Source organism: Scardinius erythrophthalmus, assembly GCF_964197995.2.
Source record: "Scardinius erythrophthalmus genome assembly, chromosome: 20".
Taxonomy (NCBI): domain Eukaryota; kingdom Metazoa; phylum Chordata; class Actinopteri; order Cypriniformes; family Leuciscidae; genus Scardinius; species Scardinius erythrophthalmus.
In genome coordinates this window covers 37,763,043-37,787,793 of record NC_138240.1, presented here as the reverse complement: position 1 = coordinate 37,787,793, position 24,751 = coordinate 37,763,043, and the positions used below count along the sequence as shown (strand labels likewise).

General features: G+C 42.4%; 1 protein-coding gene across 1 annotated transcript in view; it reads right to left on the bottom strand.

The window, feature by feature from the left end:
• The window catches only part of bsna (bassoon presynaptic cytomatrix protein a), a gene marked incomplete at both ends in the record, with an annotated part of 41,506 nt that extends 17,741 nt beyond the window's left edge, over nt 1–23,765 (bottom strand). The window contains 4 exon segments of the mRNA XM_081348758.1: nt 136–594; nt 4,558–5,649; nt 7,136–7,622; nt 23,617–23,765. Of these exon segments, the coding sequence (XP_081204884.1) occupies nt 136–594; nt 4,558–5,649; nt 7,136–7,622; nt 23,617–23,765 (2,187 nt within the window).
• Between the last annotated feature and the right edge of the window lie 986 nt (nt 23,766–24,751).

The following is a 24,751-nucleotide window of genomic DNA, read 5'->3' as shown; positions in this document are numbered from 1 at the left end:
CAACAAGCAATGAAAATATATCCAAGTTCACTTTGGCCTCTTTTTGAAAGTAATTTTAATGTTAAAAATATTTGAGATTAATGATTAAGAAAATTTTCTAAATTATGGAGACATTACTATGAGCCAATGGCTTACCTCATAGTATTTGGTAATACTCTGTAATTCTTTCTTTTCCTCTTTTATAGGTGTCTGAAGCGACTCTGTTGTTCCTCTCTTCAGAGTTGGTTTATTGTCCCTATCTTCAAGGTCAGGCCCCTTCATTAGTTTGGGTGCAATTTCCTTCCTCACTTCTTCACAAGTAAATGCAGCAGTTGTAGACACAGGGGGTTTTGTGGCTGTAGTAGGCTGTACAGATGTTTTTATATCAATTGCTGGTCTAGCTAGGGGGGAAGAGAAACCACTCTTTTGAGAAACAGGAGGTTTCTGCTTTGGTGACATTGCCTGAAGCCCTTGCTGCTGCTTGCTGGGCAGTTGCTGATGCCGAGGGGAACCCGCCGGTTGACGGCTGGGAGATGAAGGTAGTACTGGAAGAGGGTCAAGTCCACCAGACATCAGTCTCTGAGTCTGACAGTTCAGACAGAGCCATTCTTTCTTCTGCAAAACAACAGGGAAGTTTAAGTTCAGTACTTAGAATCACAAGATGATCTTTATTTTGAAAAAGGTACACAAAGCAACAAATATAAAAACGTTATTAAAAAAAAAAACATAGAACAATGTTGCAAACAACATATTGAGTGAATACATAAATGAGTAAACTGTTGAGTGAATTATATATATATATTAAAAAAAAAACAGTTTGGGCAATAAATTGCATTAAAGTCACAATAAACATGAGGTAGCAACAGAACTTTACATCCGTATTGTGACATATATCCAAGTGTAATGGATTATCAAAAAAAGAAAAAACGGGTAGAGTGGGACTCGGTTACATCTATCGGCTGTTGATTGGATTTTGAGATGTGCGTATTGCACTCAAAAATTAATGCAAGCTTGCAGTCGATTGTGAAAGGGCAGGGTTTAAGAGAACAAAATGATTGAGAAGTCTGGCATACACCACCAGAAAGAAGACTGCCATTTTCACAGAAAGACGTGTAATTTTGATTAAACATTATGAGGAAATGTTTAACCTATTAGCCTGCACCCCCTCCCCCTCCCCCTCCCCCTCCCTCTCCCTCTCCCACTCCCTCTCCCTCCCTTTGAAAAATAAATGGAATAAAATATGAAATGAGCCTTATAGAAATGCAACCCAGCTAAAACCACAGGCCTGATCATGTTTTAAATGTGAAGATGATAACTCTAAGACTCTGAAGTCTCTAAAATGCTATCCGATGTTTATTATTTATTCACATCTTCAAAGCATCCATTCACTCAGGGGCGTCAAACTAATTTCTTTAAGGGCCTAACCCTGCTCCAACACACATACCTGTAGTTTTAAACTCTGCAGGCCTGTGGCCCTCCAGGAACTAAGGGGCTGTTTACACGACTCCGTTTTCAACTAAAAACTTTTTATGCGTTTTGGTCGCTTGTTTACACGACAACGCCGTTTTGGGTGCCTGAAAACGCAAAGTTTTGAAAACGGGTTTCAAAGTACACGTTTTTAAAAAACGGTCTCTGTGTAAACAACAAAAGCGAATCTTTGAAGATGATGACGTCATGCACATAGGTATTACATGTTCAGTCTTTAGTGTTTCATCGCCATCTAATGGCCTGGCAGCAGAATACATGTTTTTTATTTGTTTCCGTGGATCCATGTACGCGGAAAACTCAAAGGAAAAACTTAATTTTAAGCATATCGTTGTCATGTAAACGTACCCTAAGTATTACATCCCTGGTCTAAACATGAATATCAGTCACGTGACCTCTTACGTCAGCCGGTTTTCTTCCAGTTGACTGCCGCCATCTCGGTATCTATCCAGTCTATGGTACTGACAAGCATTAACTAGCTAGCTTGCTACTATTTACAGCTTCGTACGGATACAGTAAATGGCTACGAAAGACAACATTTCGCACCTCGACAGCCATGAAAAGAAACGCTACTTTCAAAAAATAATATCATTAGGGTGTGATCCCTACGCGATACCTGATGCGTACTTCCAGCCTCTGTCCGCTGCTCCCGAACTACCAGTTCTGGCATTCAATGATATTATATGTTGATCTGACTATTTTAAGCGTGTATTTAAATGGTCCAGGGGCAGAACTTTTGCCAAGCGTGTCAGAGGTTCTGGGCACTCATATAGTTTTTTTTTATTTTTATTTTTTTTATCAAAACCGATTATCAGTGGTTGTATATCAGGCAGGGACACGTTTGTGTGCATTTTGTTTTGTAATTTCACCGAATAGAGAGTCTCACCACATTGAAGCGCGCGTCCGAGTGAAGACGAGCACTTTGATCACTTGATTTCAGAAACAACACATTTCAGCGCTAGATCGCCTCTTATTTAACAAACGAACTAAATGAATGCTCTGCTAGTTAACTGGAGATGTTTTGTTTATTTGTATTGGTACATTCGTGCCGCGAGATGTTTCAAAAGTGGTGGGGACAATATCGACATGTCCCACCCGTCCCACCCGCAAATTACAGCGTCTTTTTTCGTCCTGAGGTAGCCTGTAAAAGGATATTGTGGGGTCTCCTTTTTTGTTGTTGCACCCCACCGCACAACATATTGAAGGGATAGCTAGCTAGTTCCTTTGCGACTGACGTGAATCAGGTACTCAAGATGGTGGCAGACAAGTTTTAGAAGTGAGTGACATCAGTGAGGAGACGTTGGTGACATCATCTGATATTCATCTATTGTTTTGTGGTGCAAATGCCCCATTCAGCTCCAGTCTCCCCTGCGTACATTCACACCTCTCCGGCCGGGATATGGCTCTAATTATTATTTTTCCTTTATTATATTTACTGATGCCTTTCCATTCACACTGTTTTAATCCCTCATTTCTTTGATCAGACTTTTCACTTCACCATTTTAGACTTTGTATCAAATGCCCTTAAAAAAAAAAAGAAAGAAACATTCCAATGATCTTTACTTTTCCAAATAAATCATAACACATAATCACTCCTGGTAACAGGCTCATAAGGGCTAGCAAGAATGTTTGCTTAGCACAGCATCAAAACATGATCATTTATGAGATTTAAACCATGTTTTTTGCTCCAAACTCACTTTATAACATCAGTCGAGCGTTTGAAATAACCTTCTGTGATCCCATGTTGCTTCTTATCCCAAAATGTTGTAATGGGTAACACTTTAGAATACTGTTCTGTCATTAATGAATAACTACACAGATACAAATGAGAAACACAATATTAACATTCTTATTATTAACTGTTAACTTATATAAAACCTTGATTAACAAATAAGTACACTCTAAAAATGCTGGGTTAAAAACAATCATTGCTAAAACAACCCAGCTTGTTGGGTTTTATACATTAACCCTGGGTTATTGGCTGGGTTGTTTTTGACATAGTGCTGGGTCAATCAATCTGATATTGAAGGTTTTTCATATTAAATAAAAATCTCTATTATTCACTCTATATAGGACAAGGACACTTTATATAATATATTTTTTTATTCAATGGCAAGTCAGTCTTTTACAATCATAAAATACTCAAAAACATTTAGTAAACGTTTTAGGAAGTACCAAGAGCAGCCTCTGGGAATCAGTGAGAAGAAAACTGTTCCAGTTCATTCAGTAACAATCTTATACTATTATTCATGTTTGCATCAAAAACAGGTTTACCTTGTGCCATCTCATCTGTCACACATTTACATTTCAACCTGCCAAACGAATAGCGCAACCACAGCCATTGAGTCAGTGGAGCATATGGCAACTTTCTTACAGGCTACGACGTCATATTGAATCTCATCCCTGATCATTCTCCAAGCATATGTTAGCAAAACATTTATATTCCTCAATTAAGTGCATATGGTTTTATGGACACTTTTAGAATTTATGCACTTCTTGGCGTTTCCATCAAGTGTTTATAAGATATCCCAAATGTGCATAAAAATAGGTGGGTGGAAACATAGCTATTGACATGACGTGTAAATGAGTGATTGAAAACCAGTCCAAACCCATTTTTTTGTGTGTGGTTGCCCTATGCCACCCCTGAGTGGTTGACCATATCACCCAGATGCCTAAATCCGCTACTACACCCACACACACACTGTTAGGACTGACACCCATGTGATTACACTACTCGTATGGACAGATGATTAACAGACACAAACTGTTTATAGCTGGGCTCTTTTGCATCATAACACTAGAATATGACACATGAATTATCAGTACCAGCTTATAAACCTGCAGCGCTTTGGAATGTACTTGAATGAACAATGGCCATGCAGAAGATACAACACTCATGTCTAGGCCTCTCCCTGTGAACACAGTTACTCTACACACACACAGTAGAAAATGAAAACTGCTTTCTTTCTGAGAGGGATTCCACTGGCACTCAATTTGAACAAAGAAGGATTAAAGACTGAGAAAGAGAGAAATGTGAAGAAAAGAAGAAATAGTTTCAGTCCATTACATTACAAGATGAGTGTAGCTCCTTACCTCCACCAGATGTGGTGTGGGATTGAAACCACAAAGATTGCACACCTCTGTATGACACTGGGTGCACGACCTGTAGTTTGGTGGTTCTGTTGTTCCGACATTGAATGCAGTCTTGCATAGTGGGCAGGTGACGTCTGGCTTCTGGATGACTGGCTGAGTTGGAGGCTGAGTTGGAGGCTGCTTTAGCGGTGACTGCTGTGGTGTTGTTTGATGGTGCGACGGCGACTGCTGTTGTTTCGGCCCTTTTTGTTGGTGCACCGGTGACTGCTGCTGCAGAGGCTGTTTCTGAAGGGGGGCTCCAGGACCTTTAGGGAACATGACTCCTCCTGGGCCTGTTTTGGCAGTGCCAGGTGGCCCTGCTGTAGATTTAGCACTAGCTCCATCACTAAAGATCACCTTTGTCCCCATGGCAGTCGGGTTACGGGCAGGTGAAGGCTGCTGTGAGGATCCAGGAAGAGGGTCAACAGATATAAGGGTGCTTGCCTGGTTTAGGAGAGATGCCCCAAAACCAAACAACTTAGTTAGACCATCTTGAGGTGGCTCGTGGGAGGGTGGGTGATGGGCTGGGGAGCTTCCAGCACTCCGGGTCTTATCGGGTTGACCTCCAAGCCGCACTGGAGAGCCATGCCCCAGATCAGACTGCGACTGTGCCTTTGCTAAGCCAGGTAAAGGCACTGCCCCTGGATGAGGAATCCGCCCTATTTGGGCCACTTTTTCTGGACTTTTTGGTCCCAATACCTGCCTTTGGGTATCCTTGGACCCTGACTGGGAACCTGATTGTGGTTGCTCTTTATGTGTCTGGAGACCAGCTTGTGGCCCACTGTGAAGTCCAGTCTGGTTAGGTCCAGTAGGACCAATCTGTCTCTGGATCCCAGAGAACGCTTGAGTCTGAGGCTGGACTTTTGTCTGTGTCTGCGTTTGGGATTGTAACTGCGGTGTGGGCTGAGCTGGGGGTTGGGTCTTGGGTATGGGGTCAGCCTTAGGTTGATGAGAGGGAGAATGTATCTGTTGCTGACTCTTGGACCGTGGTGTAGTCATGTTTATTCCCAAAGCCCGCTGCATCTGGCAGTTTAAACAAAGCCACTCCTTGACCTGTTGAAGAAACGCATATTAGTGCATTACTTAGAGAAAGATACATACTCCATTCAGAATTTGGAATCACTTTATTTTCCCCAAATTATTTTAATTGACCAAAGACACATTAAAGCCACAATGAGATCAAAATGGACAGTTCTTGTTTTTTATGGAATATTGCAGTGTTTATTAAGGTGCCAAGCACCTATTGTAATCGTAAGTGTTCTTATTATTCTTCTACCGCTCTGAAAGCCCATAGAACCGTTTGAAAGAAAGTTATGAAATTTGGTACACAGATAGATGGCAGTCTGAACATTAACCACGGCGAATTTGGAGTTTTTAACTCAATCCCTCTAGCACCACCAATTGTCCAAATTTGCATTGCACTCATATTGACACCAAACTCTGCTTGTGTTATTGTCACCTTACTCTGACCACACCATATCAATGTGGTCACAGCGACACCTATTGGTAGCTTCTCTTCTGATGATGAGGTCAGGGTAACCTGTTACTCACATGAGATCCACCAATAGTAGCCAACCACAACCATCCAACCATCCAATCAATTCCCCACGGATAAAATCAAATCCGCCATACATTTATTCCAGAAGCCGTTTCACACGGATATATATATGTCACAATAGGCAAGAAAAGACTTACGTTTCATCTGATATTGCTGTTATATCTGATTTTTACTCAAAACTCAAATGTATCTTCCCTCACAAAAGCACAGACAGCTACAAATATAACTACAAAAATACACCCTTGTAAATGTATGCTTTCAAGTACTACTGACAGTGTATTCTTCCACTACACCTTGAGAATACAACATTTGGTTCCACCTGCATTACTGAAACACAACTGACCTATCAGTAAGCCACTCGCCTCGAACACAGATGAGCCAATGGCGGTTGAGTATCAGTCGCACGGGACCAGAATTCAGACATCTTTAGGTTTGGGAAGATTGAAAGGTCCGAAGAAACATTGGAAGATCCAAACCTCTCATCGGTTTGATGGTGTTTTTGCTACAAAAATGTTAAAACGATGTGCCTGGGGTTCTTGTATCACTGATTCCAGGTATCCTGAGAGGAGGGCATGGGTATTCATGTATTGAATCAAACGTGTGATAAGATTTGCGCAAACGGACCAATTATCTAAGCAATACAAGTCCCACTAGAATGCTCCTTGACAAGAGGTGGTCCTTCTGTGTCCAAAATTTATCAAAAACATCTTGGGACAAGATTTTCACACTGACAGCTGTCATTGTAAGACAGTTAGCAACTCCGTTTGTTTGTCCGATATAGCAACAGTTACTAAGGGGGCGGGGCTTACCCATAGGTCAATTAACCAAACTGAACTAAAATATGACCAGTCCAGCATTGATTTCAATGAAAAACAGAATAAAGGAGGATGCCACAGAAGACACGCATGCAAAAACTAAAGCATAATCAATCAAAATAAAACCAATCATGTAGCAAGAATCCCATTTATTCAGAAGTCTTACCCCTATAAGGTGTGGGTTGGGGTTGAAGCCGCACTGGTTGCACGCTGTAGTGTGGCACTGGGTGCACTTGTTGAAGTTTGGCGAGCCATCAACATTTGTCAACTCTGTAGTATTGCAGACTGGACAGAGCTTACTGCTGGGCATTGGTGCTATCTGGGGTACGGAGTATGGCGAAGATGGCGCGCTAGCTCTATCCGGAGAGGCTGAGGGTGAGCGACCTCTTCGCCCGCCGCTGCTGAAGTCCACCTGGAGGCTGCGTCTGGAGGCGTGTTGTCCAGGGCTTTGGTTGGGTCCCATGCCCCCTGATGAAGCTTGAAATTGAGACTGATGTGTAGAAGTGGTCTGGGGATGTCTAGATCCATCATGCACTGGCTTTTTGTAAGGGTTTCCACTTGCTTGCATGCCAAAGTCACCACCTGGCCCCCGATCGCCAGCAGTTCCATAGCTTAGGTTTGGACTTGATGGTGGGCCTCCTCCTCCGGCCAGCCTAAATGAAGCAAAAAGAGAAGGAGAACATCTGATTTATCTTGTGCACCTTTTTAACAAGCCTACTCTTAACATATCAGCCATTTAAGTAGCCTGATATCACTTCAATTGAGAAGCAAGGCATTACAAAGCTCAGATCAGTTTTTAATTTACATTACACTTACATTGAATCATTTAACAGACACTTTTATCGAGGCCAATGCACATACACAAGCAATTGATCATACAGGTACCAACAATATTCTCAGTAAGACAAAACCAAGTTTCAGGAGGTTAAGGTACTCTAGAGAAGAAGAAAAGCAAAGCAGAAAAGTTAGTAAAGTGCTTTGTGTGTGGTTTGGTCTAGTTGCATGTGTGTTTCAGCACTTTCTTGATGGTTGTGTTGGTCTCAACAGATCGCTTCAGAACAATATGAACAAACCTTAAATATTATGAGCCAGATACAGGACTGAGACCAATGCTGTGACGTTGACCCTTCTTATTGTTCACTATGCGGGAAGGCCAGCCAACCGAGCAATGAATGAACACAAAAACATTCTAGAATAGATCAAATCATATGATGCATGAAACATTGCATATCATCCAAACAACATGCATATTCGCAAGTTCTCATCTTCTGTACTTCAGATGTTGGCTTATCACCTTTCATTAATGTACGGTCTGTATCACTCCTTTTCCTTTTTTTTTATTGAGTTTCTGTGATCACACATACTCCATTAGAACAGAATTTGGCTCCTGATTGAGAAAAACCTGTGATTACTCATTGAAATCAACGTGTTAATTGAGTTAGTAATGAATGTTCATGTTTGAGCATGTTTGCATCCTTTTCACTTCTCTTTAAAACATGAACTAAGCTTTAGTTTGACCATGGCTTCGGGGTACCCTATGGTTGGGAATATGTTTCAATAAAGGATGTAAATTTACATAAGTAATCACCTGACATTGGCGACACCCTGCCGTCGCATCATCAGGTGGAGCTGCACACTGGTGGTGGTTCCCCTTTCCAATGTAAAGCACTTTGAGTGCCCAGAAAAGCACTATATAAATGTAACATTATTATTATTATTATTTTATTTCATGTGGCATTGAGACATATTCTGGAGAATTAGTATGGGTAGGTACGAAAACTCTGATTGGCTTGTGACTGGTCTACAGCAAAGACAGAAGTTTCAGTCGGTTGAGTGACTGATTTCACAGCACTCATAAATGAGTCGGCAAAATGATCTACTACTTCCGGTGAGATCCTGAAGTGTGCATCTGATGGACACTTTACCGTCCCATGAGGCCACAGGAGAGGATTTATGAATTTTATGAATGAAGGTGAAGTGACACAACTGATGCTAGTCGGTGAGATGACAGACTGATGTGTCAAGATATTTATTAATTGTAAAAGAGGTTTCAGAATACAAATGAAATATGGGTCAAAATGAAAATGTAAATAATTAGACACAAAATATTGATCTGAGTCTAAATATTTTATTAGCTAAATGCAGAGCTTCTGCGGAGAGAGCAGTTTCAGCGGCGAGATCAAACTAGACGGACAATAAAGAGATACGGTGTACGGTCATAACACTTATTACACAGCATTTCAACACATAAATAATTATGGAGATCAGAGATATTGACTTCAGATTAAACTGTTTTAAAATCTGTCCTGTTTGTGTTTTATAATCCAACAGTGAACAAAACAATAGTCACAAAATGGCAGCATCTGCATTTGTATGAAACAAGAGAGAGCGAGTCTGTGAGACTGGATGACATTATTAAATAACTGTACACAAAATATTGATTTGACTGAGTTTTAATATTTTATTAGCTCACCAAATGCAAAACTTCCGCGAGGAAAGACCGTTCCTAGCGAGTGTACAGACTTCAGTGACCCGGATGAGCCGGTGTTTCTGTGTTCAGCGGCTGTTATCTGGGAATAATACACCACTGGATGTGTGATTGACCAATCAGAATCAAGCATTCCACAGAGCCGTGTAATAAGTCTAAAGCATAGTCAGGTAGAGTAGATGTGTGTGTGTTGCATTCTCTTCAGGCCTCTTCATTTGACCTATTACCACTTGGCAGTCTATCCTTCTGCCCCATTACTTGAGTGCAAACAGCGGGCCAACTTCATCACATTCAGCACTGATGCAGCAGATAAAGTTAGGAGAACATGCACTGGAGGGGATGAGTGGGACAACAAGGGATCATCAAGAGTGGGACGAGATGGAAAAAGTGCTCACACACCTTATGCGGGATGAAAATATTGGCCGTGTTCCTCTTCGGTTTCCAGTGAAGGCAAAACCCAGCCTTCCCACTTGATCAGTTACGGCACACTGGATGTGGACTTGCTGCCTTCACCTTCGCTTGTCCGTGAAGAGTGCTGGGTTTCCCATTGTGTGATTGAGAAAGGAGCTCACAAGCAAGTCATGTCTGGCGTTAGTATATTAGTTAGTAGTTAGTATAGAATATACTGTATACTAGTTAGTGTATTCTCCTCTGTTCTCTCTCAGTCTTCAGTTCTATGTGTAACTGAACAAACCCTCCTGGATGTTGAGCAGAACACGTAAACTAACGCTAATACCCAAGCCATTCAGGAGAACGAGAGCAGGGAACTGCTTATTAATATTAGCATCAATATAAGTTTCCATGTCATTTGAGATGCACAAGAAATCTTGTGTAAAGCTTATATGTGGAATTGCTACTTTGAATAATGTAGAGTTTGACAGATATTGCTTACATATCTAAATGTCACTGATGCCAAACTAACCAATTAAATAAAAATAAAAAAACGTATATTTTCAAGTTTCTCCTCCCCCCCAAAAAAATGTGAAAATCCAAAACATTCTCCCACATTTTTGACTCAGAACGTATAGGGGTGTAACAGTATATCGCAATACAAAAATGCAACAATATGTATTGTGTATAGGTCACCGGGAAAAAAAATTGCTGTGTGAGAAAATTTTTAGTGTCAGTACTACATTAAACTGCTATTTATAATGTTGAATATAATGTATAATAATACAGTGGGGGAATATTTGTGGGTCCTGATAATGCCAAAAAAAAATCTAATAATAAATGGCCAACATTATTTTAAATATATCTAGTCAGTGAAAGAGTAAAGCATATTCGTCTAAAATAATTCTGTATTTTCAGCTTCAGAATCATGAATATGTTCATTCTGGTGTCTCTATTGTCCTGCATTGGGTTTCCAACATCAAGTCCATACAATATTGCATTTTAATCAACAGTATATTTCGTTAAAAATCGTTACACTCTAGAATGTACACATTATCTGGCAACACGTGGCTAATGTAACGGAAGACAAAGAAGGATAGGAAAATTAATTTTACAAATAAGGCAGGAAGATTATTTTAAAAGTACACTTTCTTATTTGATGTCACTGCCGTTTAAATTTGGGTCCAGTCGGGTTGGAAAATAAAGCCGGTCGGACCCAGGTCTGAATTTATCAGGTAAGAAGTTCTTCAGGCCGTTTGAGCAGGACTGGTGTTGTGGCTCTGGAGTGTGAGTGTGTTTATTTAATTCTTTATGTGACCGGGACAATGGACAGAAAAACAACAGCCCCAGTATTAGCTAAAGTTGATCTGCTGAGAGTACCAATCACATTACATACCAAAAGATCATTATATACAATAAAATCCCCCCCACAAATGAAAAATAAATGTGACATAATCCATCCGCAATTAACAATAAAAACTGCACTCCAAATTACTACAGAATATCCCCCAATATACATACAAGACATCACACAATGGCATACATTAAATCCCCCAAAATTTTGAAACCATAACAGTAATGTAGTGTGTTGTCGAGAGGCCTGGGAGAAGTTAGGAAGCCTCAGTATAATGGAGTAGTTTTCCCAACGCCAATGGGGATTTATTGTACAAGCTGCATTTCACAAGGTGCAGTCCACATAAAGTACAAAAGAAAGTACAATGCTACATATACTGGTGCTAAAAACACACAAAAAGGCTGTGAGCATCAAAACTGGCACTAAACACATCCACAAACATATCTGCATGTCTCACCTCAGACGTGTTCAAGCATTTGCTCAGTATACAGGACACAGCCTCTCCCAAACAAGCTCAGACAATGGGTTAAATATACAAGTTTCCCACCAAACACTAGTGGGATGAATCATTATCACGAGGTGGAACCTTTCCCCGTAACACTCATCACTGAATTCCACAGCTAAACATTGTCACATAAATAATATAATCAATGTTCAAACACTAATTTCTGACATGCAATCATCATAATACAAACAAGCATAACATACAACCACAAACCCAAACATCTAACACCTCACAGCACTCATGTCTCTCCCCGTCTTCAAACATGGTACGGTCTGGCTGTGCACTACCAGAGCCCACCTCCAAACACTGGCTCTAACATGGTCTAACATGTGCTTTAATATGCAAAATTACACAATAAAGAAATCATTTAAAACACACAATGGCTCTCTATTATCCTTCAAAACATTAACACTTGATGTTGGTATTGTCCATCCACATATACATTATCAGCATACAGTAAATAATAAACTATTCATGCAATCAGCACACCAGTAGCTTCACAACAGCTGGAGCTCTAGTGATGATGTCACTGACCCGGCTCATCATCACAATAACAAAACACACAGATGTGACCCTGGATCACAGTCACGAGTCACGAGTCGCACGGGTATATCTGTGGCAACAGCAACATTACATTGTATGGGTCAAAATTATTGATTTTTAAGATATTACGTAAAGATCATGTTCCATGAAGATATTTGGTAAATTTCCTACCATAAATATATAAAACATGTATTTGTGTGAGTGAATGCAGCACAATCGCCAACATAAATGAACAACTTTAAAGGAGATTTTCTCAATGTTTCGATTTTTTGCATTCTCAGATTTTCAATAGTTGTATCTCGACCAAATATTGTCCTATCATAACAAACCGTACATCAACGGAAAGCTCATTTATTCAGCTTTCAGATGATGTGTAAAACTCAGTTTCATAAAATTGACCCATGTGACTGGTTTTGTGGTCCATGGTTACAAATGTTCAATGATCACAATCCAAACTCTGTAAGTGTTGTCTTATCAGCAGTGTTTGGGAACATTCCTTTTAAAGCTTTACTCCTATAAAAAAAAGTAACTAAATTTGTAACTTTTCATGTAAAGTAAAGCTTTATCTCAGCTGGCTGTGTCTCTCTCTGTCTCTTGCAGACTAATATAGCATTATGCTAGCTTGCTTTTTTTCCTTTTCTATTTTTAATTACAAATGTTTTTTATTTTTTCAAGTGTTTGACATAGTAATGCATCATTATATCTAACTCACTCGTGTCATGTGAAACTTTGCTGATTCACGGCCATTGAGCATTAGCAGCTGTCAATCACATCGTTCAGCGTGAGCCGAGACTTCTGCTGTTAATAAAGCTCACTACACTGCATAATCAATCTCTTATTCACACGTGGCTTATAAAGAGAGACTTCACGAGCAGGAGCGTGTACTCTTCATTTAACAGATGTGTGACAGTCACATTTAATCACGGGAGTGAGTCTGATGCATTACTGTCAGACATTTACAATAGAAAACAACGACAGTCAAACCGCAGCATAATGTTCTTGCTCTGAAAGAGACACAGAGAACCACAAACATGTGCAAAAGTATGCATTACTGTCCATAATAAGTGACTTTATATTTTTACAATAATGCAATATTGTAATGAATTAGTTAAAAGTAAAGTTTCCCAAACTAGTGCTGTTTTGTGTTACTATTTGTGTTTAGCATATCTTGTGCCTGGAGATTATTATTTTAAAACACACAAAAGCCCAATATCCAAGTCAGAGGAGTTCTGCAGGAATACATCAGTCACACGCAATACTCGCATCTCTAGGATCTCTGTATAATATCAGTCTTTAAATGCAAAATATGTAAAGTGTACCTAAAGTATACTTGCAATAGTTCCACTTTAGCACTATCAAATATACTTCAGTATATCTTTTATTTATATTTTATTTATATCTAAAGCTCTATTTCTGGATAACTAACGTATATTAAGTACAAAATTAGTTTTTCCAATTTAGCAGACTTTAAGTATACCAATTTAGTATACTAAAAGTACAATTGCTGAGTATTTATAATAAGTACATAAATATGTCAATCTATTTGTAGTATACTTAGCATAAAATAAATGTATTTCAAATGGGTTAGGGTTAGGATATATTTATTTTTCACAAGGGTGATTGAGCTTATGTCTGCGCTCTGTTTGTTTAACATGTCTTTGAAGTTTAAAAGCGACTTGCTCACTGTAACGCAAAACTAAATATGTGCATAGCTCTCAGTTTTTGCAGAATACTCTGGATAGTAAAAAATGCATGTTATGTGCGACAACCGGCCTACATTAAAGTAAAATTCACCCTATTTATTTTCTTAAAGTCCCCCTGTGGTGAAATCCAATGTTTAATGTTGTTTATGTGTCTATGTGGTGTTTTTAATATGCTTTAACTCAAACCATGTGTAGATTCATAAGTCAACACCATTGCTGAGTATTTCCTCCTTAAAACTGCAGTGAACCAAAGACAGTCTCAAAAACACGCTTTGAAATCGCTGGTGTTTCTGACGTCACAAACTACCTTGTAACCAATCAGATCAACGTGTGATCGTCAACCAGTGGATCTCTGAGCTGAGTTAGTGAGTGGAGGCGGGGCTCATTTGCATATTCATAGAACCGCACATACTAAATTAGGCGAGGGTGTCGAGTTACATTCAAGATATTTTAAGACATCAAGAATTTGGATGGAAAAAGGAAAAAACTGTATCAAAGATGAATTTTAAGGGATAAAATGATTGACTGCAGGGGGGCTTAAAAGGGGTCATATAATGCCATTTTTGTACAAGTTAATATGATTCTTTAGGGTCTAAATGAAAAGTTTGTAATATACTTTAATTAAAAATTCTCATTAGTATTGTAAGAAAACACTCATTTTACCTGGTCAAAAACAGCTCTGTTTTCAGCACGCCGTTTAAGTGCCTGTGTCTTTAAATGATAATGAGCTTTGCTCACCCCGCCCCGTTCTGTGGGGCGTTTTGACACAACACACGTGGAGTGTTGCCTTGAAAACAGTTGAGGGTATATTTTGGAGAAAGAATGACAGCGGGAGTCTCTGAGGACACATTTGTGCAACCGTATCAATTTGAACCGGAGTCGGACCCGGAAAAAGATGACGGCCCCGAAGAAGTTCGACAATTAAGGCTCGAACAGGACGTTTCTGAATGGTTGGTTAACGTAATGTCACTTTGATCTATCTTTGTGCATACTGGCAGGGTAGAGTAGTGAGATACGGACGCTATGTGTTTACTGATGTATACGTTAGTTCATTGACAGATTGATGTTACAGCTAATGGTCATGAAAAACTTTTTACTTTAGCTTTATACTGACCCTCGCTTATAAAGCAGTCTGGTGAGAAATGACGCGCAAACATGAAAGCATTGACGTTGATCGTGGGGAATATTCCCTTCGAAAACAAAACTCAGCCACTGCGTCTTCAACGGTTCGGATTTAGGAACATCAGAATGACCGCTGTGTTCCTTATTACACCCAAGAACAGAACACCACAATCACTTAGACGCCATTCTGCTCCAGCGTATCAACAATGGCGGACTATGATGACAGCTCACTCACAAGCGAGGGCGTGTCTGTGTTGAAACGCTGCTGTCAATTAACAATCGTGGGAGGGGCGTCCGACCAGCAAAGCTCATTTGAGACGGGGGAAAATGGAGATGAAAAAAAAACACTAGATGGATTTTTATAATTTTATGATGGTTGTGTACAGGCACTGCCAACACACACTTCAGTACAATCAACTTGTAAAAGTGCATGTACCATTATATGACCCCTTTAATGTATCTCTATACTGTTATAAAAAATGACTTGATTGACTGATTTTTCCAATTGTTATCGTTTGAAATGATGTCCCTGTATAGCTATTCTTCAAAGCGATTTAAAGCTGTCATACTGTAAAGAGAGGCAAAGGTGATTTTAAAATGTGTTCCTCTCATTTTAAAGGTCATTCCTACGCCTCTGGTCAAAACTGTTAGATGTATTTATCATAATGCACTGTACGCTACTTCTTCTTCAGCTTGTGCACTGCTCTCCTCATGCTCTTCAGAGAAAGATGTTCCTGATTTGTAAGTTGCTTTGGATAAAAGCATCTGCTAAATGACTGAATGTCTGGTGTTTCCAGTCATTATCCTCACACAAACACTTCTAGCGCTTGGGTTTCCTCTCACACAGCTTGAGCTGCCATCTCTGTCAGATGCTCTCCAGCCTCCAGTATTTATAGAAAACCAGCGTTTTGTAGCTTCTCGAGCAGCATTTGCTGGAGTGACCCAGTTCTCATGTATGATGGGTGTAGAACCTTAACTTAAAGACAGAGTTGGTAGGCTTACAGGGAAAAGCATGTGGTGAACAATAATGCACACATGAAGTGTAGTCTGAACACTGTAGTCTATACTATATAACCTTATTTTGCACTGTGAAAATGAGATATTGTCTGTGAATGTGTGAATGTCTGATTCTGTGGGTAAACAACTAGTGGAATAACAAAGTGCAGTAAACAGTAAAACTATTTGCACGACAAACCAGTGTTTACAATTACTTCAGTGCATTAAAATAATATGGTAAGAAACACCAGTTTGCAATATCAATCAGCATAACAAGCTGTTTCGTACAGATAAGAGTAACTGGAGGCGGATGAGACCGGAAACTAGACACGTTCAGTTTACAAATGGCCGCTCTGAACTGATATGGTAATAGGGAGAAGAATGAGATCCGGAAAAGACATATTCAAACTTCAGAGATTAGATCAACTGTCTTTGCTCTACGTGCTCTACGTGCCCTATTCCCATTGCATATCCGTAATAAAATCAGTCTAACATTATTTCAGTCATGACAACTCTTGAAACAGTTTTAGCATTGAATATGTCAGTGTTAATAGATAGACAAGCATCAGTCCTGAAGCAGATCTGGACAGGTGGAGCTGGAGAGGCGGAGGGTTCAGAGGACAGATCTGGGCAGGTGGAGCTGGGGAGGCGGAGGGTTTAGAGGACAGATCTGGACAGGTGGAGCTGGGGAGGCGGAGGGTTCAGAGGACAGATCTGGGCAGGTGGAGCTGGGGAGGCGGAGGGTTCAGAGGACAGATCTGGGCAGGTGGAGCTGGGGAGGAGGAGGGTTCAAATGGAGCTGGGGAGGCGGAGGGTTCAGAGGACAGATCTGGGCAGGTGGAGCTGGGGAGGCGGAGGGTTCAGAGGACAGATCTGGGCAGGTGGAGCTGGGGAGGTGGAGGGTTCAGATGGAGCTGGGGAGGCGGAGGGTTCAGAGGACAGATCTGGACAGGTGGAGCTGGGGAGGCGGAAGGTTCAGAGGACAGATCTGGGCAGGTGGAGCTGGGGAGGCGGAGGGTTCAGAGGATAGATCTGGGCAGGTGGAGCTGGGGAGGCGGAGGGTTCAGAGGACAGATCTGGGCAGGTGGAGCTGGGGAGGCGGAGGGTTCAGAGGACAGATCTGGACAGGTGGAGCTGGGGAGGAGGAGGGTTCAGAGGACAGAATTGGACAGGTGGAGCTGGGGAGGAGGAGGGTTCAGAGGACAGATCTGGACAGGTGGAGCTGGGGAGGAGGAGGGTTCAGAGGACAGATCTGGGCAGGTGGAGCTGGGGAGGCGGAGGGTTCAGAGGACAGATCTGGACAGGTGGAGCTGGGGAGGAGGAGGGTTCAGAGGACAGATCTGGACAGGTGGAGCTGGGGAGGTGGAGGGTTCAGAGGACGGAGCTGGGGAGGAGGAGGATTCAGAGGACAGATCTGGGCAGGTGGAGCTGGGGAGGAGGAGGGCTCAGAGGACAGATCTGGGCAGCTGGAGCTGGGGAGGCGGAGGGTTCAGAGGGCAGATCTGGGCAGGTGGAGTTGGGGAGGTGGAGGGTTCAGAGGACAGATCTGGACAGGTGGAGCTGGGGAGGAGGAGGGTTCAGAGGACAGATCTGGGCAGGTGGAGCTGGGGAGGAGGAGGGTTCAGAGGACAGATCTGGACAGATGGAGCTGGGGAGGAGGAGGGTTCAGAGGACAGATCTGGACAGGTGGAGCTGGGGAGGAGGAGGGTTCAGAGGACAGATCTGGGCAGGTGGAGCTGGGGAGGTGGAGGGTTCAGAGGACAGATCTGGACAGGTGGAGCTAGGGAGGAGGAGGGTTCAGAGGACGGAGCTGGGGAGGAGGAGATTTCAGAGGACAGATCTGGGCAGGTGGAGCTGGGGAGGTGGAGGGTTCAGAGGACAGATCTGGACAGGTGGAGCTGGGGAGGAGGAGGGTTCAGAGGACGGAGCTGGGGAGGAGGAGATTTCAGAGGACAGATCTGAGCAGGTGGAGCTGGGGAGGAGGAGGGTTCAGAGGACAGATCTGGGCAGGTGGAGCTGGGGAGGTGGAGGGTTCAGAGGACAGATCTGGACAGGTGGAGCTGGGGAGGAGGAGGGTTCAGAGGACAGATCTGGGCAGGTGGAGCTGGGGAGGAGGAGGGTTCAGAGGACAGATCTGGACAGATGGAGCTGGGGAGGAGGAGGGTTCAGAGGACAGATCTGGACAGGTGGAGCTGGGGAGGAGGAGGGTTCAGAGGACAGATCTGGGCAGGTGGAGCTGGGGAGGTGGAGGGTTCAGAGGACAGATCTGGACAGGTGGAGCTAGGGAGGAGGAGGGTTCAGAGGACGGAGCTGGGGAGGAGGAGATTTCAGAGGACAGATCTGGGCAGGTGGAGCTGGGGAGGTGGAGGGTTCAGAGGACAGATCTGGACAGGTGGAGCTGGGGAGGAGGAGGGTTCAGAGGACGGAGCTGGGGAGGAGGAGATTTCAGAGGACAGATCTGAGCAGGTGGAGCTGGGGAGGAGGAGGGTTCAGAGGACAGATCTGGGCAGGTGGAGCTGGGGAGGTGGAGGGTTCAGAGGACAGATCTGGACAGGTGGAGCTGGGGAGGAGGAGGGTTCAGAGGACAGATCTGGGCAGGTGGAGCTGGGGAGGAGGAGGGTTCAGAGGACAGATCTGGACAGGTGGAGCTGGGGAGGAGGAGGGTTCAGAGGACAGATCTGGACAGGTGGAGGGTTCAGAGGATGGAGCTGGGGAGGAGGAGATTTCAGAGGACAGATCTGGGCAGGTGGAGCTGGGGAGGAGGAGGGTTCAGAGGACAGATCTGGACAGGTGGAGCTGGGGAGGAGGAGGGTTCAGAGGTCAGATCTGGGCAGGTGGAGCTGGGGAGGAGGAGGGTTCAGAGGTCAGATCTGGGCAGGTGGAGCTGGGGAGGAGGAGGGTTCAGAGGACAGATCTGGACAGGTGGAGCTGGGGAGGCGGAGGGTTCAGAGGACAGATCTGGGCAGGTGGAGCTGGGGAGGTGGAGGGTTCAGAGGACGGAGCTGGGGAGGAGGAGGTTTCAGAGGACAGATCTGGGCAGGTGGAGCTGGGGAGGAGGAGGGTTCAGAGGACAGATCTGGACAGGTGGAGCTGGGGAGGCGGAGGGTTCAGAGGACAGATCTGGGCAGGTGGAGCTGGGGAGGTGGAGGGTTCAGAGGACGGAGCTGGGGAGGAGGAGGTTTCAGAGGTCAGATCTGGGCAGGTGGAGCTAGGGAGGCGGAGGATTCAGAGGTCAGATCTGGGCAGGTGGAGCTGGGGAGGAGGAGGGTTTAGAGGAACTCTGACGCTGAAACACTGAACCTGACAGCAGAGGCCAATCAGCTTGAGCCGTGCGGTGATGATGTGATTGTAAAGGACCGATCAGTCGGCGCCCTCTAGAGTTTCCTGACTGAACTATATATGAAATAAATGTTACATAATGGATGTATAACTGAAATTGCGTTGATCGGATGGGCTGAACATGTGAAGCACGTTCTGTTAGTTATGTTCCTGCACCTTTGAGGATCTGTCGCTATTTACCGATACAATATTTATACTGTAACTGGCAGAAAGTTTTCGCTCGATACACAAGCAGGGATCATTGTTTGTTATCTGTAAGCCATATCTGTTTCCGTACGCCACTTCACACGCATGAGCTGTGATTTATAAACACACGTGACGGGAGAATGTGTAAGTGCATCTGTAAGAAACTCTGATCCTGCGTACGATCATTCTGGAGACCGAGACGTTTGTCGACACCGATGTTGATCTGAGGAACTGATGAAGGAAAACCACTTTAAAGGGACAATGTGTAGGTTTTAAAGTATTTTATTATCCAAAATCAATATTTTTATTCATAAATATGTCCTCAATGGTGTACAAATACCTCTGCCAATGATCTGACTTATCCTCGTAAACGAAGAATTTATTATCTTTATATACATGGGACAGGTAGGTCCACGGAGACTTCCATGTCGTTCCGCCATCTTGAAAAACTATAATAGCAGAGAGGGACAAAAAGTACTAGGCCAACGTGTTTCCACAACGCGTTTTCGTTCAGAGCCAGCGTCACGTGACTGAAAGCAGCTGAACCGGACAAGAAGATTTGAGAGACGCTTGTCACTGCCCCGGCAAGTTTAAAAGGCTGCACTCCACGGTTATTTATAATGGAGGACCATACTTATGTGGAGCCACAGGACCGGAGATTGCAAAAAACAAGGGTTAATGTCGGGATAGCTTTTTCCAGGTGGAAAGAGTTGATGCAGGAGAAAGCTTTCAAAAGAGACGCTGAACTTGCCTGCTTTCTTCTCAACAGGTAAGTCAATGTTACCGTCTAAATTACAAGCTTTTTTTCATTGCTTGGTCGCTTCTCTGCCTTTGAAAACTTTCAATTCTATCAAACATCCATTTTTTCGTTGTGTCAAGCTGCAGTTTGTTTGAAATAACAAACCTGTTCACCCGAAGGAAAACTCGATGAAGTGCTATTAGAAGACATCCTGTCATAGCTTTTTGGTACATAACAGCTACCGTAGAAGCACCACGCATTTGAAAAAGTGAGGCGCTGTAGAGCACTATTCGTTTGAATGCAAAATACAATTTCACCGCTAGATGGGAGAAATTCCTACACATTGTCCCTTTAATATTAATTTTGAGTCCTAATCATAAATACAGTGCATGTTCACAATAACAGTTTAAATACATAAAAGAATGATTTAAACCCTGTTTTACTTCTGATATACTCATTTAGATTAAATATGCCATTCTTATTAATGGAGTTAAGCACTTAAATTACATGAAATCATTTCAGAGAAGTTACAAAAACTTTTATATTCTAATAAATAGAAATATTATTAGTGGATGCGCTGCTTTTGAAGACTTTTCCTGTCGCATGCTGTGTGTTAATGTTTGCTTAGCGCATGATAATAACTCATGATCTGAGGAAATCTTTTCACACAAATAATGATCAATAATACACAATAAGATCTATCTGTTGAAATAAAAAATATAAAGCAATTAAAAATACTATTTGGCCAGTGGAAAAGATTGAGAAAAACTTTCTCTGAAATGTATTTTATACTATTTGATTTATTCAAACACAAGGCAAGGATCGGCTACTAAATGATTTTTAGTAATGTAAAGTGACGCACATCCTTATCTCATATTCTCCTAATGTCTTGTACTGTTAAACATGGGATCACGTGGATGAATATGCATATGCAAATGATATGCAGATGAGGATATGCATAGTAAAACGAGGCGTTGTCAGCTCATATATGGTTATTTCGGGGAGGAGACGCATGTTCACAATCTTCCTCTGACTGGGGTTTATAAAGTGAACTCTGCACAGGTTCTGGCGTACACACGCTTTTATACGTCTGAATATTTTTGCCGTACGCCATTTTTGGCTTTTGGGCGCATGTACACTTTTAGTAAAGCTCCTACACACAGGTTTATAAATGAGAGCCCAGATCCGGCCCACATCCGGTCCGTGTGGAATCCCTGTGTTCCAGATGTGGGCCGGATCTGGGCCGACACTATGCTGCTGTCTGGGCTGTATAAACCGTATGATATTCGTCTGTGGACAGCGTCTTCTGGTGCGACATACAGAACTCTTGCGGTTATACACGTGGTATTGCGGTGCATTATGGGATTGAATGAGTGCACTCAATAATGTATACCACAACAAAATGGCTGTCTCTTCAAACTGTGAGTGTGTTCAACACAGCAAGTGCACTTTTCAGAAAACCTCCTCGAGTGTTCAGCGGATCTGTGGCTCAGATCATCATCAGGATATACTACATCATATTCATCACATTTTCAACCAATGCATTAACAGATTTGATGGCAAGACGGATCTGAGGCTGTATCTCATGGGACTTCACATGTGGAATCGTCCCCTGGCTAAACCATATGTGCTGACAGCATGTTTGTCATAAATAAATGGCTCATAACACAGTTAAAGCTTTGCGTGACATGCTTGATCCTGTAATTGGCATATTCTGCAACTTTCATAATTATACTTACAGTACACTACAAATATGATTTGCAAAATGTTTCATTGCAGTTCTGTATAGGTGACAGCCTTTTAACTGAGTTTCAGGAGACATTATTAATAAAGCCAGATGGTGAACAACCCAGAGCAACCCGGATGAATCAACACTTCGACGGAATAAAAACACAGATGCGTTGTGTAGTGAGTGTGTGTGTGTGAATGAGTGAGTGATGATGGCTATACCTGAAATAAACACAAATAGCTCATCCTATTATTAGCATCTCACGCCGGAGATCAGAGATATAGACTGATGTAAATATGAGTCATGCTGGACTGAAGAACGGATGAATGAGTCGCTGTATTGCAGTGCTATCAATTCTTCATGTGAAAGCACTTACAGTCGGAGCTCCTCTCACCCTCCATCACACACACACACACACACACACACACACACACACACACACACACACACACACACACACACACACACACACACACACACACACACACACACACACACACACACACACACACACACACACACATATATATATAACACACCGACAGCCATTTGCAGAGAGGAAGAAAAACTCGCGGACGGTGATATCTGAAGAGAAACAGATTCATGAATACACACGAGAATTATTTACTTTATTGCTAATCGTTTTATTAACAGAAAATAATCTGAAATCATGTGATTTGAGTCATTAGATAGATAGGTATGTCTCCAGCACACTTCTATTAGCAAACGTGCAACCAGCCACGAATATGACGCTGTGTTTGTAATTCCTCATGAATGCAGCGCGCGCGCCCGAGACAATATTCAAACGCGTGACAGTAAATACATGTGAGAACAATTCTCATCTCATTCACACGATCATATACAATTCTCTCTCTCTCTCTCTCTCTCTCTCTCTCTCTCTCTCTCTCTCTCTCTCTCTCTCCCTCTCTCTCTCTGACTGTTTGGAGGAAAAAAAAAAGTTTAAATGAGGATTGTAAATTTTATTCAATAATTTGCTAAATTATGAGAATTTATGAGTTTTTGTGTGGATATATATGAGTATTTGTGTACATTTGAGAAAATATTTAGCCTATGTGTATGATATTTTATTTATTTATTGTAATTTTTATGTTTTTTTTTTCAAATTAATTAATTATTTTATTTATTTTTTATGTAAATAATGAAATAAAATAAAAATTATATAAAAATTCAAAGGATTTGTTATAGTTAAATTTGGGTTGAGTAATGTCTATACGGTGTAATTATAAATAAAGGTGTGTTAGGTCTCTCTCTCTCGGTTTCTCTGTCATCTCGAGGCTCAGGTGTGTCGATCTCTGATCTGAACACGTCAGCACTTTGATATCGCTGTCTTTAATGCCCTGTTCTTGTGTTCGTGTTCAGAGATCGTAGCCTAGAAACGAGCATCAGCATCAGCATCATCATCACCATCATCCTCCTCCTCCGTTCCGCTCAGCTTCTCGCTGTCAAACCTTGATCATATTCGATGAGGAACGCGAACGCAAGCACGCATGGCCTTTTAGCGTGTATATGTAGTGCAATAACGCGGTTCTTACCGATGCACCCCCGCCCTGGGTTCGAGTCCAGCCCCGGCCGCTGCGCCATTGACGGGCTTCAGGATCTGTCCAGAGCCCAGCGGTGCTGAACCAGTCATGCCCAGCACAGCGGCCCCTTCCCCGGCCTCCAGGCTCGCCTCGTTACCCATGCTCGGATCCGGCGAGCAGGCCGATTATGTTTTCTATTTATAATAAAGTCAGGGAACGCAATTATATAAAAAGATCCGCTCAGCGCCGATGTTCCTCCGCCATCATCATCATCATCACTCTCTCTCTCTCCTGCGCATTCAGTGCGCTCGAGCTCGGGTGGGAGGAGACACACATCCAGCAACTACAGTACGCGCGCGTGCACGCCTCACATGCACATCAATGCATATATTTATATATGCACATCTACTTCCAGGTCTATATCACCAACATCATATACTCGCTCTTATATTGTGAGTAGAAAACTAGGGCAGAAAATCTCCTATTAAGCTTCACGTGGGCTGCACTTCCACAGGCAATCCACCCAGAAAGCTTTTAGTCTTCCTTCTTCAGCACAGTCATTGCGGTTACTGTGCTCTTATGAGTGGTTACTGTGCTCTTATGAGTGGTTACTGTGCTCTTGTGAGTGGTTACTGTGCTCTTGTGATATCTGGAGGCTACACAGCAGTAATGTATAGCCTACTCTCTGAGTGTAGAGAATCAGCTGGCATTGCATAAGATGCGCATGAATTTCAAGATGCTGTTCACAGGATCTGCTGATGCTCGAGCGCAATGACTCTCACACGCACACACACACACACACACACGCACACACACACACACACACACACACACACACACACACACGCACACACACACACACACACACACACACACACACTTCCAGTGCAGCACATAGACAGATTACACAACATAATATAAGTTAATTCAGTTTTTTTCTAGTAAGAAAAGTAGGTTTGCATGCGGTTTAAATCATAACATTTAATTACAAATTAAAATTAATTAACTAAAATAAGTCATTAAACCTAAAACGGTAATATCCCATGATGGGAATCTGTACATGAAGCACCTGACGGATCTAAGGCTCTATATATAACACTTTCTTCAGTGCAGATTGTCAGTGTTTATCACTAGAGGACATCGCATC